Genomic DNA, 27,870 nt, shown 5'->3' with positions numbered 1-27,870 from the left:
CTAAATTTTTTATCGCATTTACTTTTAACTAACTTAACTAGCCATTAAATATCCGCATGGCTAGTGGCTACCGTACTGAAGACACAGCTCTAGAGAGATGTTTTTGTACTTGAGCATTAATGCTAAATATTCAGTATGTGTCCCCTAACCTCTTCCAAAATACCGAGGAGACTAAGTTTTTCTTTCCAGGATTCTGTGTAACACAACTCTAAACTAATTACCAGCCCCTTGCACAGGAGATTCTCAATACACAACCTGCCAGTGTTCAGGGTAAGTGCTCTCACTCTCTGGCCTCAGGGCCTCCATATCAAAATCAGTTAGTCTCCTTCCCCTAGAGATTCAAATAAGCCAAGCTGTCCTTTAGACATCTGTTTTTCCTATATTATTGCCTTTTTCACTCTATAACTACCAACAAAGCTAAAAGGAAAGAAAAAGTTTTCCCCAGTCCTTCCCTGAACTACAAGGTACTCACAGGTGAAAAACACACAAGGATGACAAGGCTCTTCCAAGGTAGTAACAGTTCTCTTACTTTCGACCCTGGACCTAATAACAACCAACGTATAAGGTGCCCTACTTTATGTCACTGCATCCTCACAACAAGCCTCTACCATAGGTATGACTTTAGTCCCATTTTACAGACGAAAAGACTGAGACCTGGCGGAGTTAAGTAACTTGCCCAGCGTCTCGTGGTAATCGAGCTGGGACTCAAATTCGGTTCTGTATAAATCCAAAGGCTATGCTCGAAGTCTCTGCACAAAGTTGGTGCTCGAGAAACGTCTGCTGAATGTAAAGTTTAAGGAGTCTGCGCTGGCCGGGGCTCACTGTTGGAGCGCTCCGGGAAATGCGGCAAAGACTAGTAAAGGTGAACTTCTGCAACTCCAGGCTCGGGGAGGGCCCCGCCGGACAACCGCTGCCGAAGCCCAGGCCGGAGCCCCGGACTCCTCCAGCCTGGGGTCGGTCTGCGCCGCGCGGGCCGGGCCGGACCAGGAGCCGCGAGGGGCCGGCCGGAGGCTGCCCCGGGGCCGCGCCCTCCGCAGCCACCGGCCCCCCCCCCACCCCCCGGTACTCCTAGGCTAGTGGCAAGGGCGGTCCGGCCCGGCGGCCGCCGTCCACACCCAGCCGCTGGCCGCGCTGGCCCCGCAGCCTACCGCCTCACCTGCGTGTCCGCCGCCATCCTGCCGGCGCTGACTCCGGAACCGCTTCCGGAGCGCTTCCGGGTCACAGCGCGGGCCCACGCGGCAGGGCGAGGCCAGGCTCCCGTTGGGGCCGGGCCTGGCGCCCCCGGGCGGGAAGGCGGCCGCTGTATCCCTGAAGGGGAAGCGGGGAGCGAGATCCAGAGCCGGTGCCCGTGCCGGGAAGGTCGAGGCCTCTTTCCCGCAGGCCTGCCCCTCAGCCCCGGGGCCTTCTCAGCCTGGCCTCGTGGGAAACTAGGGCCTTTGAGGGTGTGTAAGGCGGTGAGGCCTCCAACCCCCTTCAAGTCGGCAGGTCCTGCCTGGACTCCCCAACGTGGGTCTTTATCCAGTAAAGACCACACTCTTTGAAGAAAGTTTCCTAAATGGCAGAACTGAACTAGGTAAAAGTGAGACAGCGAACTAGTATCCTGAGTTTGTAACCCAGTGGCGGACAATGTAGGAGTTAGTAAACAATGTAGATCTGACTGCCAGGGAAGTATTCAGGAGACGTGAGGCGCCCGGCCAGGGTGAACCTGGTTCCAGGCTGGGAGCCAAAGGAAAGGCCACAAGGTGGGTGGGATACTGAAGGTAGGAACAGGGCCTCATGGTCCACGGGGCGTTTTCTAAATTTTCCGTGTAGATTGGCCAACTCTAATACAGTTTAGTGAATGGGGTCTGCCCAGTTTAGTTGTTGGCCCTCTATTAGCCTATTATCAGTAATGGCTTTCAAACTTTAAAATACGTTTACATCATGATCCAGTACAGATTTGTAAGGAGGATTTGTATGGTAGATTTGTAACCTACCCTTTCAGCAATCATGTTTTATCTCTTTAGACGCTACCTACTCATCATGAATTGGATCGCCACCTAGTTTGAAAAACACTGCCAGTGGGGCACCTGGGTGGCTCAGTTGGGCGACCAACTTCGGCTTAGGTCATGATCTCGCAGTCCATGAGTTCGAGCCCCGCATCGGGCTCTGTGCTGACGGCTCAGAGCCTGGAGCCTGTTTCAGATTCTGTGTCTCCGTCTCTCTCTGACCCTCCCCCGTTCATGCTGTCTCAAAAATAAATAAACATTAAAAAAAAATTTTTTTTTTTTTTAAAAGAAAGAAAAACACTGCCAGTATCTCAACGGACACTACACCTACTGAAAGTTATCTTAGAGGCACCCAGGCTAGTGGCCAGATGGGCATGGAAATAAGGATTCTGGTATAATAAAAATAGTTAGGGGTGCTTGGCTGGCCCTGTTGGTGGAGCGTTAAGACTCCTGATCTCAAGTTGTGACTTTTGAGACCCAAGCTGGGTGTAAAGATTACTTAATAAAATCTTGGAGGGGCACCCGAATGGCTCAGTCACTTGAGTGTCTGACTTGAGCTCAGGTCATGATCTCTCAGTTCACGAGTTCGAGCCCCACATGGGGCTCTCTGGCAGCTGAGCCTGGAGCTTGTTTTGAATGGTGTCTCCCTCTCTGCCCTTACCCCACTCGTGCTCTCCTCAAAAATAAATATTCTTAAAAAATAAAAAGTAAAATAAAACCTTGGGGCACCTGGGTGACTTAGTTAAGTGTCTGACTTCAGCTCAGGCCATGATCTCACAGTTCAGGACTTTGGGCCCCATGTCAGGACTTGGGATTCTCTGCCCCCTCTGTTCATGAGCTCTCTCAAAATAAACTTTATTTAAAAAATAAAATAAAATTGGGAATGCAAGCTGGTGCAGCCACTCTGGAAAACAGTATGGAGGTTCCTCAAAAAACTAAAAATTGTACTACCCTATGACCCAGCAATTGCACAACTAGGTATTTATCCAATGGATACAGGTGTGCTGTTTTGAAGGGACACGTGCACCCCAACGTTTACAGCAGCACTATCAACAATAGCCAAAGTATGGAAGGAGCCCAAGTGTCCATCGATGGATGAATGGATAAAGATGTGAGATATATATATATATATATACACACACACACACATATATATATATATGTGTGTGTATATATACACACACACACACACACATACACACACACAGTGGAGTATTACTCAGCAATCAAAAGAATGAAATCTTGCTATTTGCAACTACATGGATGGAACTGGATGGTATTATGCTAAGTGAAATTAGAGAAAGACATATCACATGACTTCACTCACAGGAAGACTTTAAGAGACAAAACATGAACATAAGGAAAGGGAAACAAAAATAATATAAAAACAGGGAGGGGGACAAAACATGAGACTCATAAATATGGAAACCAAACAGAAGGTTACTGGAGGGGGTGTGGGGGGGGGGATGGGCTAAATGGGTAAGGGGCATCAAGGAATCTACTCCTGAAATCATTGTTGCACTATACACTAATTTGGATGTAAATTAAAAAAATAAAATGTCACCACCTTCAAATAAAGCTCTACTATTTACCATGGCTCTAGTTTCTAGTATACAGCACTGTGAACCTCAAAATGCACAAAATGGAAGAGTCCAGAGACAAATTTTGAGAAGTAAGCCTTTATTTCCTTGTTTCACAAATAAAGCTGGCTGAATTGGTTGCTTTTGGTGATTAGTCAAAGAGACCAAATCCCATATCCTCATCTGATTCCTCCGACTCTTCCTTTGCTTCAACCTTGGCTGGGGCTGCGGCAGCAGCAGGTGCAGCAGTGGTGGCAGCGGCCACGGGGGCAGCAGCCACAAATGCAGATGGATCAGCCAAGAAGGCCTTGACCTGAAGGGGAAAAGTTCATGATCAAAATGGTCATCCACAATCCCTACTACCCACAACCCCTCAGTTCTAGTTAAATGGCCAGTAACTTCTAAGCCATTGAAACGTTCCCTGGAAGTGATCAAGCAAGACAGCTTGGCTATGGCCTGGTGAGTTTAGGCCCAGCCCTTAGCCCTCAACTAACTAGCCCTTCTTTGGGTCTCTAAAGTCAAGGATACACCTCCGCTGCCCCCCAACTTCTTAAGTATACTCTTAAAAAAAAAATGTATCTGCTTTGGGGGTGCCTGGGTGCTCATTCAGTTAAGCATCTGACCTCGGCTTAGGTCATGTTTTGTGAACTCGAGCCCCACACTGAGTGAACTCAAGCCCTGCTTCAGGTGAGCCCCATTTCTCCCTCTCTGCCCCTCGTGAGATTCTCTCCCTCTCTCTCTGCCCTTTGCTCACGTACGCCCTCTCTCTCAAAAAAAAAAAAAAAAAAGTATCTGCTTTCTAAAATACAATTAAAGCACAACTCAGCAGACCATCGTCCATTTACCCTCCATTAGGCCCCCTGTGGTCCTAGTGGGTTTTTACCTTTTCAGCAAGTGGGAAGGTATAATCAGTCTCCACAGACAAAGCCAGGACCCGCTTATATCCATTGATGATAGAATGGGGCACTGATGCAACAGTCGGGTAACCTATCTGCAGACATACACTGGCAACATTGCGAACACCCTATGGAGGGAGAGAAAAATTACATTTCAAGGGAGATATCTTATAGACAAGACCATGAGGTCCAAGCAAAGTTCAACAGCAGACAAAACTTGCTAAGTCAGCATCTTCGCTTCACACAGACACTTCACCTCGTACTAAATGCTTCTGGCAGGGCAATTCAGATCCAGTCACTTACAAATGCTTTTACCCCTATTCCCAACATGAGTATTTCCTATACCATAATGAAGGCATTTACTTAAAAAGTCACCATTTTGTGAAAATCTGAACAGTTAAGACAAGCATTCAACTGTTACAAAAAAATGTTGAGCCAACTCCACCTTAATTTCATCCACTAGTGAGATCTCCAAGCAAACAGATAATGGTATATATAATTCCAATTTTTCATTTGTCCAAAAAAAAAAAAAAAGGAATTCCATCTTCCTTTCACCTTATTCATCAATTAAAAAAATATTTTAATGGCAAAAACTAAGCAAGATGTTTCCACAAAAAGTCAGTCCTTCCCAAACAGGATACTACCAACACGTGTATTACACTGCCCTCATTTTTCTCATTTCTCCTTTGACTCATGACTCTATGCAAAATCTCATGACTTATTGCAGAGCCTAGAATTATGGTCCTCACTCTGCGACCAGTGCTGTTAGATGGCTTTATACTCATTAATTCACCGAATCCTTCAATAATCTTGTATTATTATTGCTGGTCTACAGACGAGGAAACTGAAGTAAACAAAGTATCTGTCTCTGGTTACACAGCCAGTTGCAGCTACATAGCCAGTTTGACAAGAAGCTTCAGACTGCAGCTGAAGCTCTCAACCATTAATGTACCAAGGGCCTGACATGGACAGCATGTACCTCCAGGAAGCGAGAATGCAGGGTCTCCTCTGTGATGTCAAGCACTTCAGGGTTGTAGATGCTGCCATTGTCAAACACCTGCTGGATGATCAGCCCAAAGGAGAAGGGGGAGATGTTCAGCATGTTCAACAGTGTGGCTTCGCTGGCTCCCACTTTGTCTCCAGTCTTAATCAGCTGCACATCACTCTGAAGAACAAGGTAGGATTAGCAGTTAACACCTAGACAACCAGCAGGTCCACAGCAACCAAGCCCCCACTTACTTGCACTAGCAAGCCAAGTGCCACTTGCGCTGCTAGCACTGGCAAGCCAAGCCCACTCACCAGGATTTCAATGGTGCCCCTGGAGATCTTAGTGGTGATGCCTAAAGCCTGGAAGAAGGAAGTCTTCTCGGGCCCCAGACCAGTGTTCTGGGCTGGCACAGTGACTTCACATGGGGCTATGGCACCAGCACGAGCAGCAGCTGGCACCTGAACGAAAACAGTAATGAGAAGTCTTCTCTCCACAAATACAAGTTGACTACGGTCAATTTTGCTTTCAAGGAGCCAAAATTAACGACAAGATCTCTTTAGCCAACCCGATTCTCCCCTTACCTTATTAGCCAGCAGCATGTCCCTGATCTCAGTGAGGTCCTCCTTGGTGAACACAAAGCCCACATTCCCCCGGATATGAGGCAACAATCTGCAAAGAGAAGTTTACAGAAAACCGTCACCTTTCAGCACCATCCTTCTCCAGGGAAAAGGAGAAGGGCACCGAGAAGGGAAGACAAAGATGCCCAAATGAATTAACTGACTTCTCCAGAGCTGGGTTGTTCTCCAGATGCCCTCGGATGGCCTTGCGCATCATGGTGTTCTTGCCCATCAGCACGACAGCCTTCCCGCGGAGGGACATGCGGATCTGCTGCATCTGCTTGGAACCTACGTTGTCTGCTCCCACAATGAAGCATTTTGGATAATCATCCAAAAGTTGCTATGAAAACAAGCCAGAAACGAACGATGTTTAGCAGGAGGAAAAGAGGAAAAATAGCAAGAGAAACCAAATCCCACAATCACTGACTTCCATCTCCCTTCCTTCCTTCTTCCTTTTGAAACGATTCAGAAACTGGGACAATTTCTTCCACCAGGAGCCACCTGAGTTGTAAAACTGACAGATTTGTCAATCTGTACCCTGAATATGTACAGTGAAGATTAGGTCTCTATATTCAATCCCCCAATTTTTTTGTAGCATTCATTTTTAATTTTTCCCCAGTTATGAGGCATGTTTCTATCCATTAAATGGCTGCATCAACAGAAAAAAACATTCCAAATAAGATTAGGCTTGCAGCATTTTAAACAAGACAAAACAAATACAACAAAACGTCACTTGCATAATCTAGGTTGTAGATGTGTGATTCCTAGACAATTCTTTTAAGTTCTCTGTATGTCTGAAAACTTCCAAGATTAACAGGGGAGACTAGATTAAGCTCCACAAGGCAGCCTAATGCACAACAGCATGGTCTGGGTTTCTGGGAAGACCCACCTCAAGAGCACCCAATAGAACACATCTGCAAGATGTTTGGTATCTTGACTGACAAGACCTAAATATGCAACAAGTTGCCACTTTATAATGAGTTATTCATTGCCTCATTCGTTACAAAATGGAGGCAGAAGCGCAAAACCACGATGAGTGCTATTTGTAAGCCAGACAGACCAGAATATGAATGCTGTCATCTTAGGAGCCAATTAACCTGCCTGAACCCGTTTATCCGAAAAGGGGGGGGGGGGGGGGTTGGGGAGGGCGGGTAGATCTCCACAAACTGTGGAAATTGAGACTTTCCTAAAATGGTCATTTAGTAGCTGGCACCAAGGCAGTGCTCAGCACATGACAGCTGATCGTCCCTATTAGTGCCCAAGGCCCAAGCGGCATAATGCGCGATCGCGACCCACCCCGCACTTACGATGATCTTAAGGAAGTAGTTGGACTTCCAGGTCGCCCTGTCTTCCCTGGGCATCACGGCGGTGCGTCAGGGATTGCCACGCAGGGTTTAAAGACGATGTCACTGAGGAAAGAGAGGAGCTCAGGCAACCCTCCGCCCCGACACCCATCCCCATGGCCCTGCCAGACTCCAAACACAAGGCCTACGCAGGGCAGGCCACGCGTGAGCGCCCGCCAGCCCGAGCTGGGGCTGCCGCCGCCATCACCGTCGCCACCCCTCGGGGAGCGCAAGCCACTTCCAAGGCCCCAGCCCGGACAGGCCCGGACCCTGTCCCCCACCAGGATCCTACAAACACCCCCCATCCTTCCTTCCCGCCCCCGGTGGCCGACGCTACCCCAGAACCCATACGAACCTCTCACGAGGACGCCTGGAAAGAGGAGGGGCGTACGCCGGCGCACACCTTTTATATGTGAATGAAGCGGCCAATCAGAGGACGCGGACAACGTCCCCGGCTATTGGCTGGTGCCGCCGCCCGTCTGGTGACGCACAACTAGTGTAGATCGGCATTGGATGATATTGCTGCCACTCCAGCCAAAGGAAAGCCTTCTTTAAATAAAGCGGTTAAGAAAGGCGCTGCTGGGTGTCCGGAGGCGCTCTGTCAAAGCGGCTGCCCTCTGCTGGGCTGGAGCTGCTTGTGTGTGGGAACTAGAGCTTGCAAACTGAGCGTTCAAGTTTTTTCCTGCCACCTAGCCAAATCGCAAACTAAACAGTACGATGTGGAGCTAAGAAATAATTGCATATGCTTTAGAAACAGCATAGTCTCTTGTCTACAGTTTCTTCTTCCCCCTACCAAAACAGAGGAATCTTTTAAAACTTAAGTTAGATCATTTCTCATCTGCTCAAAACTCCTCAAAGCCTTCCCATTTCCCTCAGAGTAAGAGCCTAAAACTTAAAACTCCCTACAAGGTCCTGCATGATCTGCTCTGGACCTACCCTCCTATAATTTATTTTCCTACTGACTCATTCGCTTCCACCAGACAATGCTCTTCCCTGTTTTTCCAGAGCATGCTCCCACTTTATGGTCTTGCAGTAGTAGCTAGTCCCTCTTCTTAGAAGGCTCCTTGCTGGTATCCACAGAAGTAACAACTCCAAGTCTTGGCTCAGATATCATGCACTCAAGGAGGCCTATGCTGATCACCCTATTTAAAATTACCCCCAAAATCCACTACCACCACCCCCACTCCTTCCTTACTCTGTTCTTTTTTTTTTTTTTTTTTTTTTTTTGGTAGCACTTACACCTTTTGTTTGCTTTTTGTTTTGTTTTTTAGCACTTAGACTTTATAACACAGTATGTAACTTACTACGTTGTTAGTTGTCTGTCTCTCCCCACAAGAATGCAGGCCCCACAAAGCAGAGACGTTTATCTTATGTCTGGCACATAGCAAGCATATAATAAATATTTGTTGAATGAATGAATGCAAATTTTGCAGTCAGAAGACCTGGACCCATACCCTTCATCACTTACCCTTACCTTTATCCTTGTTACCCTTACCACTTGCTAACTATGTCATCTTAGGAAGTGATTTCACCTTACTGACCCTGTTTCCCTTTCCTTAGCTGTAAAATGGGGATAATCAAGTATCTACATTCTAGAAAGAGTTGCTATGAGGATTAAATGAGATATGTAACACATATCTTAACAACAATCCCTAGAATGTAGGAGGAAGTCACTAAATACTAGTTTATTTTATTATACATTCATTCAACACTTATTTGAATGTTTATTTATTTATTTTGAGAAAGAGAGAGAGAGAGAGAGAGAGAGAGGGAGCACACGCAGGGGAGGGACAGAGGGTGAGAAAGAGAATCTTAACCAGGCTCCAGCCTCAGCACACAGCCCCATGCTGGGCTCCATCCCATGACCCTGGGATCATGACCTGAGCCGATATCAGGAGTTGGACACTCAGCCGACTTAGCCACCCTGATGCCCTCAACACTTATTTGAACACTTGTGCTATATCCATAGTTTTTTTTGGTTTTTTTTTTGTTTTTTGTAATGATTGAGCTTAGATCCTAGGGCAGAAGCATGTTTCTATCTTCACCCTTTTCACATGGCCAAGTTACAAATTTCTGTATTTTTGTTTCAAAGTTTCCTAGTGCCTCTGATAACCAGCTGTTTAGAGGACTGTTGGAGTCAATGACTGCCAAGCTCTCTTTCTAATGACAATGTATTACTGCATGCTCAGCATTGGGCTAAGTACTTTGTACACATTACTGCTGTGAATCTTTGCAACAATTCCCTGAGGAGGTACAGTATTAGTAATTCTGTTTATTGGTGAGAAAATTCACAGAGGTTAAACAACTTGCCCAAGTCCTTCAACCAGTAAACAATGGCTTGGGGTGTGGGGCGGGGCGCCTGGATGGCTCAGTAGGATTAGCATCCAAATTGGCCTCAGGTCATGATCTCCAGGTTCACAAGTTCGAGCCCCACATCTGGCTTGCTGCTGTCAACAAGGAGCCTGCTTCAGATCGTCTGTCCCTTTCTGCCCCTTCCCCCTCATGTGCAGATACTCCCTCTCTCTCAAAAATAAATAAATATTTAGGAAGAAAAAACACCAAAAAACAAAAAACAAAAAAACAAAACAAAACAAAAAACCCAACAACCCCAATGGCTTTGGAACTGAAATCTAGGAGCAAGTTCAAAGCCCATGGGCCTCATAATGCTATACAGTCCCCTCCAAACCCTGAGGCTGTTTCTCCCTAACCTATACTTTTCCGTGTATATACATACTCATATGGTACCTTTCCAAGGACATCCTGGCTCTGATGATATAAATATCATCTCTAATTGTAGTACATCAATATAATGGAATATCATGAAGCCATTAAAAATGATGCAGATCTATATTTATTGACACGGGAAAATACTCACAAAGTACAGTTGAGTGAAAAAGCAAATCAGTGAGAAAGCAAATTACAGTAAAGTGAGCCATATACATTTCTATAAATAAATCCAGCATGGTCTGGAGGAATAAACCACCATTACCTTTGGGTAACAGTTGAAGGTAATTTCCACTTGAGGTCTCTGTGAAATGGTCAATCAAGATTCCAACTAGAATTCAACATGCTGCTTTTTGGAAACGCATTGGAGAGAACAGGTAAATTCCGAAGCAGCCAGGGGAACAACGCTATCCAGGAAGCTCCTAGGGCCCAGGACTGGAATTCTGGCTCAGACTGGAATTCTGGCTCAGACCAGGAGGAAGCATGCAAGTATGGATATGACCACCGGAGGGCACTAGAGACCCATCCTCAACTGTAAGTCCACCAACTTCTGCTGGGAAGGTTCCCACCCCACTCACTCCGCCCCAGCCAGCAAGTAGGGCGGCGGTGGGGGGTACATCTGGTCAAAGCAGGAACCCAGGCAGAGGCAAGCCCTGGGTTCACATCCTGCCTCTGGGCTCACTCAGAGAATTGTGTTGTGCACGTCAGTTCTCTCTGAACCCCTTCCCTTATCTGTAAATGAGTGTGAGGCCACCCACAGACCCCATGTGAGGATGCCCTTCAGGGAATCTACAGCAAAACTAAGGCAGGGCCTGATCCATGCAGGGCCCAACAGCACTGCTCTCCCTGCTTTTCCTCACCAACTGCTGAGAAAAGAGCCAAGCTCACGCAGGGATCCCATCTGTTCCGGGGGCTTTTTGCCTCAAGTAGGGGAACATCACTGAGTCACTCTCATACTATGGTCTCCATGAATCCGCGGAGGGCTTGGTCTCTTTTCTGGCACTAAATTGTTACCTCACCAAGAAAAGGCACTAGGCATAGGTGAAAATAATGGCAAACTTTATTGGCATAAGTCACAGAAATTGAAATGGGGAAAAGCCAGGTTAAAAGTTTACAGAGAAAAAAAATAAAATAAAATCCTCAAATAACCATTGCCCCAGAAGGTAGACCCCAGAAACCCCAGTACCCCTAAGGGAGGGGCCTGGGGCCAGTCACTGTAAACAGAGCAATAAGGCCTATGGGTGGAAGTGGAGACATCAGACCTTTGGAGGGGCCTGGCTGACCTCCCCAGACTGGGGCTGCTCCTAGCCCTGTCTCAAAGGAGGGGGACCCTCTTCTGAGACCCCGGCACACTCAGTCTTTGCTATGAAGCTAGTGGAGTGGTCTGGATCATCTTCACGTTGGACCCCCGCCGGGACCCCTTCTGCGGACCCGGAACGCCAGGCTTGCCTGTTCCTGTTTCATCCTTGGGGGACAGAGCTCTGAGGGCTTCCTACTGCTTTAGCAGGATCCTGTCCCCTCTGCCCGGAGTCCTATCAGGCCCCCTTGCAAAAATTTTTGGGCCCTTTTCCCCAGACCTCCAGTCTCCAGGGAGGGCAGGGGAAATTTGGGGAAATGCGGGGCCCAGTGGAATCAACAAGACCAATGGTCAAAATCAGATACCAGCTTTCCTGAGAAGGCAGAAGAAAAAGCCAGAGAGAAGCAGTGAGGAGGCCGAGAATGTTCGGCAGGTTCTCTTTGCTGCCAAAAAGTTCACAGGGGAGCAGATGCTCCTGATGGCTTACTCGGACAGGGAGCAGCACCCTCAAAGTGTACTTTCCCCTTCTCCCCCCTCAGGAACAGGACAGATGAGGTTCAGAACTCTAGGCCCCAAAGGGCAAGACACCCTAAGGCCAGTTTCAGTTAAGAGCTTGCTGGCCCAGGTAGTAAGGAAGGGGTTTTAAAATACAGCAGTTTATATAAAACAGTCCTGGTGAGCTGTGAAGTTAAGGAAGGGGAGTCAGAGAGCTGCTCCGAATTCACCTGCTTGTGCTAAGAAAACATAAAATACAAATTGCTTCCCCACCCCAAGCCCTCAGTACAAGGCAAATGCCATGCCACGGCCATTGTCACCAACAGGACAAGTGGCCATGGAGGAGGTGAGTACAAAAGGGGACATCTTTAAAATCTCTTCAAAATTATTTTGTATAGAGAAGTAAAAGCAACTCAAGACGATATGAATTCAAACCTCAGTGTAGAAATCTATCAAAGTCGGTACAGTGTCCAGGCACGGGGCAAAACTCCCCACCTCGCGCCGTCCCAGAGATGGAGGAAGTGACTATAAAACATTATTGCTGAAGAGGCCTCTCTCAGTAGAACCAGAGCAGTTATGGGGGGATGGGGGGAGCAGGGGGCAGTTGCCCAGGCCTGGGGAGACTGGAAAGACAGGAGGAGCACAAGAAACCTTCTGGGTGGCCCCTTGACCACTTCCACCCTTGGATAGATAGATTTATGCTGGCATTGTCTGAAGGGAGCTGGGTGTCCCCCAATACTCTCAGGACAAGGATAATCAGGTCGGGACAGGGTAAGAAGGATAAAAAAAAGACCCCATCAGACCCTGCCTGCCCTTCCCCCTGGCTCCACTGCCAAAACATGAGTAAGAGATGGCTCCAGTGTCGGGTGCTGGCATGGCCAGGCGGGTTGGTGGGGACACACGTCCAGGGAGGATGAAGAGTCAGCAGCCTGGGAGGGGGCTGCAGGAGGAGGAAAGCCCAGAGGCTCTGGCAGGCAAAAGAAGAGTGGGCCCTCTTGCCATCCTGCACCAGCCGAGGACACGGGTTCCAGTTTCGATCAGGTTTGCCCCTTCACCCCTGGGCAAGGCCTCTGGGTCACAGTAGCAGTTGCGGGGGGTGGGGGGTGGCTGGGCCAGGGCAGGGGGGGCCATGAAGGGTGCCTAGCAGAAGAGCTTGAGGAAGCAGTTCTGACAGTAAGGCTTGTCGTTCTGCTCCTTGAAGGTGCCCTTGTTGAGCTGCTTGAGGCAGAAGGCACAGACGAAGTGCTCCGGATGGAACTTCTTGGCCATGGCGGTGATGCAGCGGCCCGTGATGGGCTTCTGGCAGCCAGAGCACAGTGAGCCTCGCCGCTCGTGGTAGTGCACCTCACAGTAGGGCTGCCCATCGTGCTCGAAGAAGCTGCCGTTGACGAAGGGCGTGAAGCACTCCTGCCAGGCAGAAGAGGGGGGTGGGGCACAGGAAAGGGGGCTCAGGCTGGGACATCTGCCACTGGCATGGGCAGAAGTCCGTCAAGGTCATGACTCCCCCTTGCTGAGCGTTTCCTATGTGCCACGTACTGCACCAAACGCTCACTGGATTCTCCCAACAGAAGAGGCAACTGAGACCTAGAAGTTCAGTGACTTGCCTACAGTCACACATCTACTAAGTTGCAGGGCCTGGATTCAAACACAGGTCTTACTGGGCTCCTGGGCAAGTGACTATAACATTGTGCCCAGAAACCTACCTGCACACTTGGGTGTCAAAGGCACTGAGAAGTCTTGCAGTGAGCAGTGTTTTCCAAACTTATCTGGTCTGAAAGCCCTGGCTGGATCTCTAACATCTGTGGACTCCCATTACCTACAGAATGCAGCTTGGAGACCATGGCCCAATATTTCCACTGAGGCTGCTAAATGCTTGATCTCATTTAATTCTCACGTGCCCTTCTACAGAACATGACCAGTGCCAGGGCCGCCTGGCCACCACACAGGACAAGGCTTGGGGACATGTCTACTTTACTCCTCTTGGTTTCTCCCCGCCTCAGTATGAGCTCTGGCCCAGGATCCACTGGACCTGGGAACCGTACCCCCTATCTGCTACCTCTTTAATGACGCCCAAGTTAGATCCAGAGAGCATCACGGGGGGCGGAGGGGTGGCCTTCTCTCCCCACTGCCCGCTCCCAGCTCCCTCCAGACAAGTAGGCCAGGGGGCTCCCTACCCGGCACACAAAGCACTCGGGATGCCAGAGAGTGTTGAGGGCCGAGATGTAGTTCTCCAGGATGGCCCGGGCACAGCCACCACACTTGGGCGCGAACATGTCAAAGTAATCCTTCCGGCAGTAGGCCTTGCCGTCTTTCTCATGGAACCCTGAGGAGCAGGGGTTTGGGGGGGCAGAGTTAGGGCTTCCAAAGGAGGAGCCACCCTGACTCTCACATCAGCAAAGTCTCCTGCCCCTGCCTCCCCAGTGCTGGGGATGGGGGTGGGGGGCAGAAGGAGGGGCAGCAAGGTGGCCTGCCTGCCAGTCGTACCTTCGGGACCAAAGAAGGCTCCACACTGGGCGCAGAAGAAGTGCTCGGGGTGCCACGTCCGGTCCAGGGCTGTCACCACTTTCTGTGAAAGCAAAGCGTGGGCCCAGAGCCCAGTTGCCAACCCACTGGACAGATTCCACAGTGGAAACTCACAGGCAAGACCCTCCCCCCACCACCAGCCCATCCAGAGATGAAGTCTCTCCTCACTGTGCTTGGATTACTACCGGGAATTCCAATTCACTGAAGGAAATGACATGCCCAACACACTCTCTCTCCTGAATCTTCACATGGTAAGGTTAAGGTCACAGGCTGTACTGTGACCCCCATCTTATAAGAAAAGAAACAGTCTCAGAGAGGTTGAGCGTTTCCCTAAACATCACACAGCAGGAGAGTGAGGGCACCAGCATGCCATTCCACTTATCAGGGTGGAGCTCCAAACTCCTGGGAGCTTCCCCAGAGGGAATCTGGGATGGAGGTGGAAGGGAGGCAGAGGGACCCTGCATCCAGCCTGCGCTTAAATCCCAGCCCCACCGTTTCCTGGCTGTGTGAGCTCGCGCATGGGAGTGACCTCTCTGAGCATCAGATGGTACGAACTATAGCGAAGAAGAAATGTGCCAGCACGGCTGCCCTCCCGCCACGTGACAGGGACTCACATCCAGGATGGGACCGTTGCAGTAGTAGCAGCGTGGAGAGAAGAGGTTGTGATAGTCCTTTTCACAGTAGGGCTGCCCGTCCCGCTCAAAGAAGTTCCGGGATCCGATCTCCTCTTGGCAGTGGGTGCAGACAAAGTGCTCCGGGTGCCACGTCTTTCCCATGGCAGTCACAACCTGAGGAAGGAGGCAGAACACGGCTCCGGGCCCTGGCCTGCCACGGAGCACCCTCCCCTGAGGGGCAGAGGTCCGACCACCTGCTGCTCCCTCCCCTCTCCACCTCGACCTTCATCACCTGCCCGGCAATGGGCTTCTTGCAGGCCCCGCAGACCCCTTTGGCAACCGTGGCGACCCCCAGTTTGTTCAGGTCAGACTGCAGGCTCCCCAGCATACTATCCAGCTGGCTTCCAGGCTTTGGAGGCCCCCCAGGGGGAGAGCTGCTCCCTGTCTTCCCCTGGGCCATGAACTGTGGAGACAGGGAGAGAGGTGGTCAGGACTTCCAGGCTTGGGGACGAGGTCTGCAGCACCGCGGCACTGGGGGAGTTTCTCCCTCCTGGACATTTGGGCTGATAGAGGCAAGCAGGGCCACCTCTTCCAGGGCCTTCAGAGTCCAGAGGGTGGGAATGGCATCCACAAGAGATCCTGGTGGTCACAGGGGTTCAAGGCACCCCACCGGCCTGACCAATGTCCAGAAAATGGGCAAGCAGGACCCTAGGCCCCCAGCCTCAGCACTGACCCCTCCCTCGTCCTGCCCTTCGGGACTGCTCTGCCTGCCGTTCGGAGGCCAGCCGGCCGCCCATGCTTCTCCATCCGCAATCTGTTCCAGGCCCTGGATCTTGGGTAGGGGAGGAAACGAGGACAAGAAAATTGTTTTTAATTAAGGAAGAAAGAAAAAGAGATCTTGGAATTGGACCATTTCACAAAAGGGAATCTAAGAGAGATAAGAGATCCCGCCCCCACCCCCCAACTGGAAGTACCAAAATAAGGAGGAAAAGTCTAGAGAAGGATGGCCCAGGCAGATGTGAAGAAGGGGAGAAAGGTGAGCCAGCTAAAGGCACAGACACAGGAAAGGAAGGTGACTGGGGCCAGGAGCAAAGAGGCCTTCCAGATACTGGTCTAGGGGCTGGAGGGAGAGAAGGCTTGCTTTCCCTTCTGGGAATGGCTTCCTCAGAGGAGGGTGGGGCAGGACCAAGGGACATCAGGAAGGAACAGGCAGAGAGAAGCCGCACCGGGAGCAAGAGGACAGATGACATCAAAGGGCTGGGCGAGTGAACGGCAGATTAAGAGAGGGTCCCGGGTCAAAGCGAGGTCTACGGAAGGACTGTGGTACTGTCCTGACGTGTGCACAGGGGCAGGGATGGGGGAGTGTGCCACAGGGTATGTGTGTGTGTGTGTGGGGGGGGGGGGGGGCCTGCAAGTGTGCAGGGGAGGGACAAGGCCCAGGCAGCAAGACGGGGACAGGGAGGCCTGCCTGCATCGGGGGGAAGAGCGGGTCCTCGTCGGTCTGGCAGCCCACGGACCTCCAAGTTTGGGGTACAGGAGGGGGAGGGGGGGGGCTCTTCACACCCTCCTCCTGCAGCCCTGCCACAGCACTTGAGTCCCCAGGGGAACCTCGGGCAAGAGCGGAGGGCCCCAGGGAGGAGGGGCCGGGCAGGCTGGGTGGGGGAGAAGGGCTGCTGGCTGAGGAGTCTTTACGCTGCTGGAGCAAAGGGACAGGAGGAGGAGAAGCCAGAACAGAGAAGGTTCTTCTCAGGGGAACAGGGGAGCCAGGAGGGAAGACGACCTGGGAAGAAGAAAGGAGGGAGAGAGATGAAGCAGAGCAGAGGAGCAGGGTGCGGCTCCATCCCCAGGCTCCCCCTGGGCTTTCCCACCCTGGCACCAAGCATGAGGCCATGAGGCCATGAGGCCATGAGGCCATGAGGCCATGAGGCCAGCCTCACCCGGCCACAGGGTGCAGGACCCCCTTCCCCCAACCTCCCCACACACCCCACATCTCCCCTCCAGCCATCCTGGGGAAGAATCGGGATGCCTACTGCCCTGACCCTGGCCCTGGCCCAGCCCCGGGCACCTCCTCGCTACCTTCTCTACAAGCTGCCCCCCAGCCCGCCTCCCTCGAGGCTGCACAGTGATGATGACGCCCTCAGTCAGCCAGTCCTCAGCAGAGGCCCCCGCTGCCCCCGCTGCCTCCTCTGCCTCCGGCTGGATGCCGAGCCGACCCTGCAGCTCTGCGATGAGCCGCTCCTGGGATGGGGTCCTGCTCAGGGTGGCGGGGTCCAGCCGGCGGCGAGGGGAGGGCTCCCGGGACATGGGGTGCGCGTGGCCCGTCTCCCGGCTCCTCCTGATCACAGAGCGGATCTGAGGGGGGAGGGGGAAGCCGTCACAGTCCCACTCTGGGCTCAGCCGATGCTGCTCAGTCCACACTCAGGTGCCCCAGGGAAGAGGCAGGACAAAACTGCCAGAAAAGAGCCAAGCTGGGGTGAGGTGGAGGCAGGGGGCAGAGCAGACTCCCTCCACCCAGCGCTCACCTCCATGTCGGCAATGACCTTGGGCAAGACACTTCACCTCCAGGGGCCTCAGCTTCTCTATCCTTGAAATGGGGTTAGAGTACTTTCTTGGCTGCCTTACAGGGTTATCACATTATTTGAAAGGATGTTAAGTGGACATTCTTGAAAAGGCATAAGGCTCTTTCTTTTTTTGATCTGAAATAGAAAAACGTGATCTTTCTTCCAATAAATCTTTTAATTTTTTCTTATGTATATTATAACCTGCTCGTTTGTAGTGGTTTTGGCTTTTTTGTTTTTGCTTTACTTTGTTTTGGGAGAGGACATAAAATTTTAATCACGCAAGAAGCACATAAAAACAGTAACATTAGCCGTGGCTTATTGAGGACCACATGCTGTATTCTCAGCACTTCACAGGCATTATCTCATTTAATCCTCTGGACAACCTTGGGGGGAAATGGTCTATTATACCCTCATTTTCTCTCTCTTTTTTTTAAGTAGGCTCCACACACAACGTGGGGCCTGAACCCACGACCCCAAGATCAAGGGTCGCATGCTCTGACGAGCCAGGCAGGTACCCTACTATTACCCCCATTTTAAAGATGAGAAAACTGAGGCTGGTGGGGGGTTGCCCAAGGTCACACAGGGTAGCAAGTACTGGAAGCACAGTTTATATTCAGTACTATCTGGTTCCAGAGCCCATGCTTTTAACCATTTTGCACACATCACATCAGAAAGGAGGAGCCCATCTAAAGGAAAAAGCCTTAAACGAGCAAGAGGCGACTGTCACTAAGAGATCATTCCAGGGCCCAGAGAATTCCACTGCTGAATCCTGGTCATCAGGGTCACAGGCCACGCGATCTTCGGATTTGCTGCCCAAGCAGACATGCAGAGTGGGAGGCTACATGCGGTTAGGCAGGAGGGGCCCACACTTGGGCCGGCAGAGGACCATGCCTAGCAGCCGTGCGAGCTTGCGCCTGCCTGGCCTGAGGTGGAAATCCTCTCAGTGGTGCTGGGCGTGTCCATGACCACGGCAGGTGGAAGCTCCGACTGTTCCCTCCTGGCAGCAGCTTCAGTGACGCCCTCTGGCCACCGGGGGGTCTCAGGTCCCTGGGTTGGCCTGACCAGGCTTCCCTTCATGAGTGTCTGTCCACCTAACTGCTCCTTGCCAACTGGGGCCGGGCCGCTGCTTTCCAGCTCCCCTGGCTCTGGCTTTGCCCTCTGCTTCCGCTGTCCACATTCCTTGGTGAGACTCCAGGTATCTGGGAAGATGGCCTGACGGTCCACGGCCACGACAGCTGGCTCAGTTACTTCCTGGAAGCTGCATGTGGCTCCGTGGGGCGTCTCAGGCCTGAGCGCCTCCAAAGCCCATGGCTGCTCCCGAGTGGCAGCCACGGCCTCCTCTGGGTACAAAGGGTTGGCCAACAGCCCGTGGGGGGCTCCAGGCTCCTGGGGACCTATATACCCAGCTTGGCCGGGTAGCGTGTGGCAGGGGGGGCCCCCGGAAAGCTCACTTATAAGATTCGGTAGATCTTTCCAAACCTGAGTCTGGCTCTCTGCACCTAATGGCCCCAGAGACCCCTCCACAGAGGGAGACCCTGAGTTGGGAGTATCAGGCGTCACCCGGAGGCCAGCCAAATCAAGCCAGTTGGGAGCCACAGGAGGTAGAAGGCCCCGTCCATTATCAGTGTCCTCAGAGCAGAGGACCTCCTGGCTGGGACTGTGGCCTCCAGAGGAGGGTTTGGTAATGGATGGCAAGAATACAGAGGGCCGGGGAGGAGGAGGAGGAGGAGGAGGAGGAGGAGGAGGAGGAGGAGAACGTATGAGGTGTGGGGATGGAGCTGGTTTGGGCAGCAGCTCTGGGGAGCTCAAGGCCACAGCAGAGGAGCTGGTCTGGAGGAGGAGAAAGACAAAAGACAGAAGGGAGAGGAGAGATAGACGGGAGAGGGGAGGGGAGGCGCTCACCACAAGGGATGGGCTTGGGCTGAGGGCTCTGAGAGCCACCATCAACACTGACCTAGACTACGCTGAGGTGGCTATGAAGGTGAAGCATGAGTACTGGCCTGAGAAAAAGACCCCGACCCCAAAAAGGTGTTCCTAGGCTCCACATCCTTGGCTCCCGTCAAAGCCATGCCTGTGGGACCACCCCAGTCAGAGTAGGTACAAGGGAGAAAACGCTATGGAGAAGTGGACCACAGGAGACAGGTGGCCAAGGAGGTTAGCCCAAGCACCGATCGAGAAAGAGTCGGCCGCAGGCAGCTGCCCTGCTCTGCCAAACCTGGCCCAACGTGGCTGTCTCTCCCAGACAACCCTACCCTTCCTATGGCCCCCAAGACCTTGCTCTCAGGGCACAGCTAGAACCAGTGCAGCTTCTTGTAGGACACTACGACCCTGGCTGTCTCAGAAAGCAAAAGGAGCCTAAAGGGAAGGAGGGCAGGGCTCTCCAAGGCCAACACCAGAGTCCAACACCGTAAGAGTCTGACAGTGGCTACTCACCACTTAGAACCGTGAGGGTCACAAGCCCACATAGCTCCCATCCCCCACTGTGAATCCCCAGCTGGAGGGACTCTTGGAGGTACCCTCAGGGCCAAGAGCACTCAGACTGCTTGCTCCCCTTCTCAGATTCCCTGTATCATGCCCCAAAGGTCTCGGGCAGACCCACGTGGAAGGATGAAGTCAGCAACTGTTGGAGATCAGTCAATATCAATCCCCATGGAGGCACTGCATCTTCTAAATAAAACATCTTGGGCCTGGCAGGCCCGGGAAGCCCAGGATGGGAGGGGAAGGGAGGTCTCGTGCAGAACAAGCCCAGTAGCCTGACAGGTTAGGACAGAACCTATGGGGACTCAGAGGCTTGTGGAGAGTTGGGGAGAAGGATAGAGGGAGGCTGATGGCTGGAGGCCTATGGATTCAGGAGCCAGAGGCAGAAAGAAAAAGGACGTGTTGAGGACAGCTAGCCAGCGTGGGAGATGGGACTCCAGGGCAAATGACCTCTCAGGCACAGGATCCCAGTCCCACATGGCCCATCAGAGAATGCCCTCCCCCACTAAGAGCAACCATCAACACAGAGCCCTTTGTCCCAGCCTCCTGATCCCCTTGCCTGGGTGGCTGGGAGCTGGGAGCAACCCGGGAGGAAGGAATGTCCCTGCAAAGTGCTTCTCTGCCTTCACAGGCTGTGAGGCAGCCCAGTCCCCATGAAGCCTGGCCGGACCCTCCCTCTCCCGCATCCCGGCAAGGCCAGAGCATTTCCAGGCCCCCGGCTCAGGGCAAGGCACCCGGACGCTGAGGGACTGAGTTCTGGCTACTCACACTGAGGTACAGGAGGAGAAGAATGAGGGGGCAGGGCGGGGGAGAGGAGGGGTCTTGGGGCACCTTGAAATCCGACAGCGAGGCCATCAGCTCGTCCAGCTCCCTGGTGGCAGAGGAGGCCGACATGCGTGTCTGCTGCTGGCTGGAGGTGGCTCTCTGAGGGCTGCTCACCTCGCCCTGGTTCACAGTGATGGCAGGGCTGCAGGGCAGGCACGGCATCAGCGAGGGCCCCGGGGTCAGCTCCACGTGCCCCCAGAGTGGCCCTCTCCTCTTCAGGGTACCAACATCTCTGCTCTCCCAGCGGGGTCCTCCCGCCCCTGACTCCACAGAAGCCCGCCAGCTCCCGATCTCTCCTGGGGGCCAGAGCGGAGGTGAGCGGCCGGCACAGGAGAAGGGAGGGCAGCTCAGGGGGCACCTTCCCCAGGAAGACACCTCTGGGCCTCCCAACCCGGCTTCAAGCTTGCCTGTTAAACAAGCCCAAATGGGATAAAGGACTTGTTCATCCCTTGCGTATCCCCCACGACACTGGATGTACATGTGAGATTGTTCCAGCAACACAGTAACAGCAAGAAGAGCTAACATTCAGTAAGCCCTTACCACGTGCATCATGTGCTATGAGCCGGAAACCATTCCAAACACTTGACACGTATTATTGGCTCTCATCCCATTGCGGTAGGTGATCTTATCACCATTGTCCTATATCCCTTCATCCCATTTTATAGACAGGAAAACTAAGGCTTGAGAGACGATGCTTAGTAAGGACAGAACGAATATGTGAACCCTTATAGTGTGGCTCCAAAGCCTGTGCAGACAGCCACTAAGCTATGGGCGCCCTTGTCATGCACAATGTCATCTTTTCTGATAGGTGGTGGTACATTGGAGGCAGGGAGGGTGTTCATGGGACTCCACTAACCCCCCAGCGCCAGGTACGGGGCCTGGCAAAAAACAGGCACTCACAGAGGGAATGGGTGACAACTTGGCTAAGTGGACAGACACCGGGGCATGGGCACTGGCTGGGTGAGACCTTCCCTGCCGGGAGAGCCCGGTGATACTCACACTGGGCTGGGCACAGAGCTCTCCAGTTCATCCAAGAGACTCTCCACACTGGGCCGCACGTCCTCCAGACCACGGCCCCCATTCCGCTTGGGCTTCTCTTTGGTCAGGGGCCCAGCTTTGCCCCCCAATGGGCTGTTACTCTCTGGGATGCCACAGTGGGGGCTCAGAGCCCCAGGCAGTGGGGGGCTGGAGTTGGCCTCATCTTGGAAGAGTGAGAGAGAAAGGCTGGTCAGCCCTGACCCCTCTGGGGATCCAGAGGCCAGGTGGATCTGGAGGGGGCAGGAGGGTGTACAGGGATTCAGTCCTACCTGCAGGGAAGCCTGGGGGGTTATGCTGCACAGCGTTCAGTTCCAGCAGCAGGCGGTCAAGTTCAGAAAGGTTGCTGCCCAGGGAGGAGCTCATCACTGTGGGTGAAGGCTCGGCAGACTTCTGCTTGTTGGGGAAACTGAGAGGCAAAGGGGAGGTCACAGTGAGAGGCGTCCCACCCCCGTAGTTTTGGTGGCCTCCAAATTCTCAAGGAGAATAAGGCAGAAGGCGGACAAAGTCTCCCCCCCAGCAAGAGATTAGAGAGGGAGGAAGGGATGTGGTAAAAAGAGAGGAGGAAAAAGTCTTGCCTCAGTTCCTCAAAGACACAAGGTGCTGTGACAACCCAACCCTGCTGCTGCGTGGAGATGGCAATGCTGAGGCCACCGGGCCAGTCCAGAGGCATTAGGAGCTGGCCGGGAGCCTCAGGGCCTTCTGCGGGCTGTTGGAAGCAGGAGGGGAAGGAGACAGGCAGGCAGGTACCGGGGCAGTACCTGTAGACGTGCTCTTCCTCACCGGCGCGGGGACATGGAGGGCCGCCGCCGTCCTGGGGGACGGAAGCACTGGAAGTTTTGGCACTGGAGCCGTACACAGGTGACGGGGACTGAGGCTGCAGGGAAGAGAACGCTCAGAGCCTCCCCCAAGGGGAGGAGAAGGAAGAGCCCGAGTCACCCCCAGGAGGTTCCTGCTCACAGACAGTCTCACCAGGGAATTTCCACTCTGGCTGGGAGACAGGTGATTAACACTTGGTCACTTGCCCCCTCACGTGGCATCTGGGAGACCTGGATATTTCCTGGCCCCTCTCCCTCTCCCTCTCCCTCGACCCCATTCCTCCCCCGGTTCCCCAAACGCCTACAGTCCCGAAGCCTCTGTTCCCTGTCTTCCCAGCCACTGCCCCCACCTTACCTGCTGGTGGATGAATCGGGAGGCACTGGGCTGCCACTGGTCTAAGGGGTCAAGGATCGTGCCATTGAGGGCCTCACTGGATGGGGGTGGAGGGACAGGGGGCGGCACGGCAATCTCCTGGTATGTGTGGTTTCCAGTTGGGTATGAGTAGGGGGTCTCCTCAGACAAGAACACGGGCCGTTTGGAGATGTGGGAGGTGGTGGACTCCAAGTCTGCCAGCAGGGCGTCTGTGGAGAGAACAGGCAGAGAGCCGGTAGGAACCAGGGATCCTGGACCGCACAGTCCAGCGGCAGTGCCTTGCCTGCTTGCTGCACCCAAGAGTTAATGACTTCTGAGCACCTGCCCCACCCCTGGGAGAAATAACCAGCCTCAGGGCAGGAAACTGTCAGCCCAGACCAGTCTGGCTAAGAACCAGCTTCCAAAACTGACCTCTTCTCCCCAGCCCAGGACTGAAGGTGCCATGGAGGCTCCGTGGGCTGCCTTTGGGGCTCTCCTACCTCTGGCAGTCAGGCACCTGTGTTCCCTGCCGACAGGGCTGTGCAGCTGGCTGGCTGGAAGTCAGAAATGCCTGCCTGGCACTCTGACTTCACAGGGCAAGGCGGGGAGAATGGGCGGGAGGGGCCACACGTCACGGGGAGGGGCCCAGGCAGTGCCAGGTCCCACTTAAATTCCAGGAGCTTAGGCTTTCTCAGTGCCCCCCCCCACCCAGCCCCCCACCCCGACTAGAGCAGTCCCGGGGGTGTGGTACCTGCCTTTCTGGCTAGGTAGAAGTAAAACCCCAGGCTCCGAGCTCCTCCTGAGACTTCTGGGCAAGGCTCTGGGCTACTGGGGTGAGGTACGCGAGGAGGTGGGGGCTGGTCGAGGCTGGTGCAGTGTTCCCCACCCCCTCAGCCAAGCAGGGGGCAGGACTGCTCTGTAGGCTGTTTCTGCGGAAGCCTGGCAAGCAGCCTGGCCCCAGAGACTCCAGGGCCCCACTACTCTGCTTTTAACAGCAGCAAGGGAGCCGAATCGAGTACAAGCTTCCATTACTCTGGCACCAGGCAGCCAACAGGGGGGCCCTGGATCTCCCCAGTCCCCAGACGAGGGAACAGCTGGAGGGGCAGGAGTAGGAACTGTGGAAAACCCCCCAACTTCAATCCTCCCCTCCTGGGACCCTCAACAGCCCCACAGCCCAGAGAGCCTGGCCCCAACACCACACCCTCATTCCTACCACGTTCAGGGACTTGCTCACTCTCACTTCCCTGCCGACCTGCTGAGGGTCAGGAATGACGCTCAGTCCCTGTGGGCCTTAGGATATTACACATCAGAAAGCAATGGCTGTGCCTACTGCCATTTACTAGTAACAGGCACAGTGCTAGGCACTGTGTGTACATGGTCTCTCTGTTAATCCTAATCCTGGATAAACCTGGAATTCTGATCCTCCCTTTGCAGATGGGAAAAGGGGCTTCAACAGGTGATGGGGCTTTCCCAGATAACAAAGCCAGTGACAGACAGGACTGTCTGGCTCCTCGGAAGCCCCAAACCCCAAAAATCTGGCCTGCAAGAGTCTGCTGGGATCACGACACGATGCCACATTTAAACAGCACAATCTCCGGAATGTCAGCACCCAGGATCAGAGAGCTACCAGTCTCATTCTTCCTAAGGGCTCTGTCCCCAACCCTACCCCAGCTCAGCAGAGGGAAGCAAGGGGGGCCCACACCTTCCCCCAGGTGCCTGCCCCGTCCTCCCACCCCCAAGGCTGGCCACACCTACCCCTGGCCCCTACCCAGCTGGTCAGAGGGGGAGCTTGTCACAAGGCCCAGGACCCTGGGGCCAGTAGCGCAGCACAAGGGTCTCCTGACTTCCAAGGAAGTTCCTGCAGCCCCCTCCCACTCCGGATCCTCTAGGAGATGTCTGGCTTCCTGTCTCTACCAAATCAGAACTAGAGACAGTCAGTGTGCACCCAGGTAATGACAGAAAAGGACCCAGCGTCCAGGGCCAATCCCAGTGGCCTCTGCACAGCCGCACCTGCTGCCCTGGCTTCACGCAGCATCCCCATTTCTTCTGCGCCCAATCCAGCAGGGGCAACCCCCAGCTGGAAAACCCCAAAGGGCTCCCCAGAGCAGGCAACAAGTGCAATACCAGTGAGACTAAAAGGAGCAGCTGCCATGCTTGACCACCCACCACATGCCAGGAGTTTACCTGTGTTCCTTCCCTTCCTCCTCACAGCAAAACTAGCACGGAGGGGAAAGTGAGGTTCAGAGAGGTAGATAGAGTCACGTCCCCATGCTGCTGAAGCTTGCTGCCATGACACAGCCAGGATCTGAACTTGGCTCTCTCAGGCTCCAAACACTCAGTAGAAGACAAATGGTTAACCCATTCCATCAGACCCTCTGAGTGAGGGCCTCCACTGCCCTCTGCCTCGAATACCCCATCCCCCCTAGTCATGAGCTGACTCTAAGTCTGGTTTATAATTTCACTTGTGTGTTTTTTTTTTAAGTTTATTTACTTATTTTGAGAAGCGGGGTGTGTGTGCGTGGGGAGAGAGAGAGAGAGAGAAAGAAACCAGTGGGGGAGGGGCAGAGAGAGAGGGAGAGAAGATCTGAAGCGGGCCCTGTACTGCCAGCAGCGAGACCAACGTGGCGCACTTAAACTCACAAACCAGGAGATCGGGACCTGGGCCGAAGTCGGACACTTAACCCACTGAACCACCCAGGAGCCCCTCACTTGACTCTTCTGAACACTGATACATCTATTGGTCAAAAGGAGCAGCCCTAGGGGACAGAAACAAAAGATCCCAAGAGTTCAAGTCTCAGTTCCTCTATCTACTATCCACGGCCAAACAGCAAATGCCTTCACTTTCTTGAGCCAGCCTCAGTTGCCTTGGCAAGTGTGATTCCTACCTCACAGCACTGGTGTAAGGTTTATATAAGCCAGCAGATGCTACGCTACATGGGAAGCTACAAACATCAGATCTTATTTGTTTTGTGACATTGTGAAAAACATCTTCCTCTAAGGAGATCAGGATAGGATGCAAAGTACTGACTTCTCCTACATGTTCTATGGGTAGAATCTGGGCAAAACATGACAAGGGCAATCTGGAAGAGAAAAACAAAGTGATGAAGTAACATTCAGAGTGAAACCTGTGTGGATGCCTGGGAGAGAGCACATCAAACTTGCGTCTATCTGAGTGAGAGAGAGAGCACACGCACAAGCCAGCAAGGCACAGGGCCTCTGGTGTAGCTTCCTTCTCTCTCTGCACCGTCTTTGCTCAGTGACTGCACAGGACTTGGCATCACTGTCCCCCCACAGGCTCCCCCAAATGCCTCAAGAAAGGGAGCCAGGAATAGAGGAGGCAGCCAAGGAGGACTCTGGCCTCTACTTTGGATTCCTATAGGTGCAGAAGACTGCTATGTCCCCATGGCCTAGAAAATGGTTACAGGCCAAAGTCTCCTTGCAAAAGCTCGGCAAACTCCTCCCCTGCTGAGTAAACAGAGGCAGCAGGAAGAGGACTGATCAAGGGAGTCCACTTGCAAGCAGCACCACATGGGTGAGTCCCCCAGTTTTCAGCTACAGCTACTGCCTGGTACTTAGCTCTAAACACCCAGGGGCCAGGCTCAGTGTCCTACTCAGATCCCAAAAAAGGGGTCAGAGAAAATGGTGCCCATTGGAACACTTTCCCCCCTCCCACTGTTTGTAGAATACGTTCCAGATACACAGAAGCAGGATCTGAAGCAGTGAGGGCTCCCTCATCCAGGCTAAGGAAAGCTTCAAACTTCCTCAGCATTTCTCCACTAGCTTTCTGGCTCCAAGCCTGAGACCTCCAGAACAAGTCAGAGCCACTAGGAGCACCCAAGCCACTCTGTGGAAGGAGGCTCTCCCTGGGGCTTCCCGTTCCTTTTCTGGAAGAAACCGCCCTACATTCTGCAGGCTTTTTGCCTCTCTGGGCCAGCTGGTGCATGTCCTGCACTTCCATCCAACGTGTGTGTCGGAGGAGGGTTCTCCTCTCTAGGTAGGTGAGGGAAGGGATGGCTGGCTCGGTGCAAAGACTTCCAACCCACCGCGGGCAAAGGACACCCAGCTATGCCCTGGCGAGGAAAGGGTGCGGTCCGTCCGCTGCTTCCCGCCAGAGGGCGCTACTGGCCCGTCAGCTCCCGGCCGCAGGCAGTAACCAAAGGTAAACTCGGCGCAACCACCGAATTTTCGAGCCGGGGAAGACCCGGGAGCCCCTGGTAGGGGTTCCCTGGGGAAGCTTCAATCTCGAGAAAGCTCGGCTGAGCTGGAAGGAAGGAGCAGCTACGGGAGGAGCACGAGGAGGCCTGGGTGCCAAACCTCTCACCCGTGCCTGGGGCACACCATTTGAAGGCGCGACCCAAGAGTGACGCAGCCCCGCGAGGGCCCCGGAGACCCACAGGGACGCACGCCCCTCCGCAGACGCAGCGCCAGCGGGCGCCCCGTCCCCACCCCGCGGCCGTGCCTGGGCCCAAGCAGCCGCTCAGATCAGAAGCGCCTTCGGGTCCAGAGGCCGCTCTGAGGCTGCTTGGGGACAGGCGGCCTGGGTGGCTCGCAGCACCGGGCGGGCAGAAGCGAAGAGGCCCTTCCCGTCAGGCGGCAGGCGGGTCGAGTGGGGAGGGGGGTGGGGGGGAAGCCTCGGGGTCTGCAGCCCCGAGGGGGTTAAGACGCAGGCGTACCGCACGGCTGGCTGCCCAGGGAGGGAGAGGAGGATAGAGGGGCCGGTCTGCCCGCATTCCAAG

General features: G+C 53.4%; 3 protein-coding genes across 6 annotated transcripts in view; all 3 read right to left on the bottom strand.

The window, feature by feature from the left end:
* The window catches only part of GCN1 (GCN1 activator of EIF2AK4), a 57,079-nt gene extending 55,885 nt beyond the window's left edge, over positions 1-1,194 (bottom strand). Inside the window, exon 1 of the mRNA XM_058691118.1 lies at positions 1,157-1,194. Within this exon, the coding sequence (XP_058547101.1) occupies positions 1,157-1,174 (18 nt within the window). The 5' untranslated portion in view covers positions 1,175-1,194. The remainder of the gene's footprint in view (positions 1-1,156) is intronic.
* Positions 1,195-3,655: 2,461 nt separating this feature from the next.
* Positions 3,656-7,868, bottom strand: RPLP0 (ribosomal protein lateral stalk subunit P0). Its single transcript, XM_058691117.1, has 8 exons — positions 7,768-7,868; positions 7,377-7,478; positions 6,234-6,409; positions 6,034-6,121; positions 5,764-5,910; positions 5,444-5,629; positions 4,452-4,592; positions 3,656-3,881 (listed from the first exon to the last, which is right to left on the bottom strand). Exons 2-8 carry the CDS (start codon positions 7,428-7,430, stop codon positions 3,720-3,722), a joined length of 954 nt encoding a protein of 317 aa, XP_058547100.1. The 5' UTR covers positions 7,431-7,478; positions 7,768-7,868; the 3' UTR covers positions 3,656-3,719.
* A 3,310-nt stretch (positions 7,869-11,178) lies between these two features.
* PXN (paxillin) overlaps positions 11,179-27,870 on the bottom strand; it is a 47,943-nt gene continuing 31,251 nt past the window's right edge. The window contains exons 2-15 of one of the 4 annotated variants that reach the window (XM_058691116.1): positions 23,138-23,364; positions 22,726-22,841; positions 22,237-22,373; positions 21,929-22,130; positions 20,936-21,071; positions 18,545-19,456; positions 17,142-17,417; positions 16,534-16,845; positions 15,799-15,897; positions 15,358-15,528; positions 15,066-15,239; positions 14,413-14,494; positions 14,103-14,251; positions 11,179-13,335 (exon numbers count right to left, since the gene is read on the bottom strand). In XM_058691116.1, the coding sequence (XP_058547099.1) occupies positions 13,069-13,335; positions 14,103-14,251; positions 14,413-14,494; positions 15,066-15,239; positions 15,358-15,528; positions 15,799-15,897; positions 16,534-16,845; positions 17,142-17,417; positions 18,545-19,456; positions 20,936-21,071; positions 21,929-22,130; positions 22,237-22,373; positions 22,726-22,841; positions 23,138-23,364 (3,260 nt within the window). In that variant the 3' untranslated portion in view covers positions 11,179-13,068. The remainder of the gene's footprint in view (positions 13,336-14,102; positions 14,252-14,412; positions 14,495-15,065; positions 15,240-15,357; positions 15,529-15,798; positions 15,898-16,533; positions 16,846-17,141; positions 17,418-18,544; positions 19,457-20,935; positions 21,072-21,928; positions 22,131-22,236; positions 22,374-22,725; positions 22,842-23,137; positions 23,365-27,870) is intronic. The other 3 variants (XM_058691113.1, XM_058691114.1, XM_058691115.1) reach the window with 3 other exon arrangements.

The sequence above is a fragment of the Neofelis nebulosa genome, chromosome 11 (genome assembly GCF_028018385.1).
Source record: "Neofelis nebulosa isolate mNeoNeb1 chromosome 11, mNeoNeb1.pri, whole genome shotgun sequence".
Taxonomy (NCBI): domain Eukaryota; kingdom Metazoa; phylum Chordata; class Mammalia; order Carnivora; family Felidae; genus Neofelis; species Neofelis nebulosa.
This window is presented reverse-complemented; position numbering and strand designations above follow the sequence as displayed.

What these genes read in the sequence shown, in the direction of transcription:
- RPLP0 (XM_058691117.1), bottom strand. Translation starts at nt 7,430, where the DNA reads ATGCCCAGGGAAGACAGGGCGACCTGGAAGTCCAACTACTTCCTTAAG. An exon ending in ACTACTTCCTTAAGATCATC is followed by an intron (nt 6,410 to 7,376) that starts GTAAGTGCGGGG and finishes TTGTTTTCATAG; the next exon opens with CAACTTTTGGATGATTATCC. An exon ending in CCTTCCCACTTGCTGAAAAG is followed by an intron (nt 3,882 to 4,451) that starts GTAAAAACCCAC and finishes TTTCCCCTTCAG; the next exon opens with GTCAAGGCCTTCTTGGCTGA.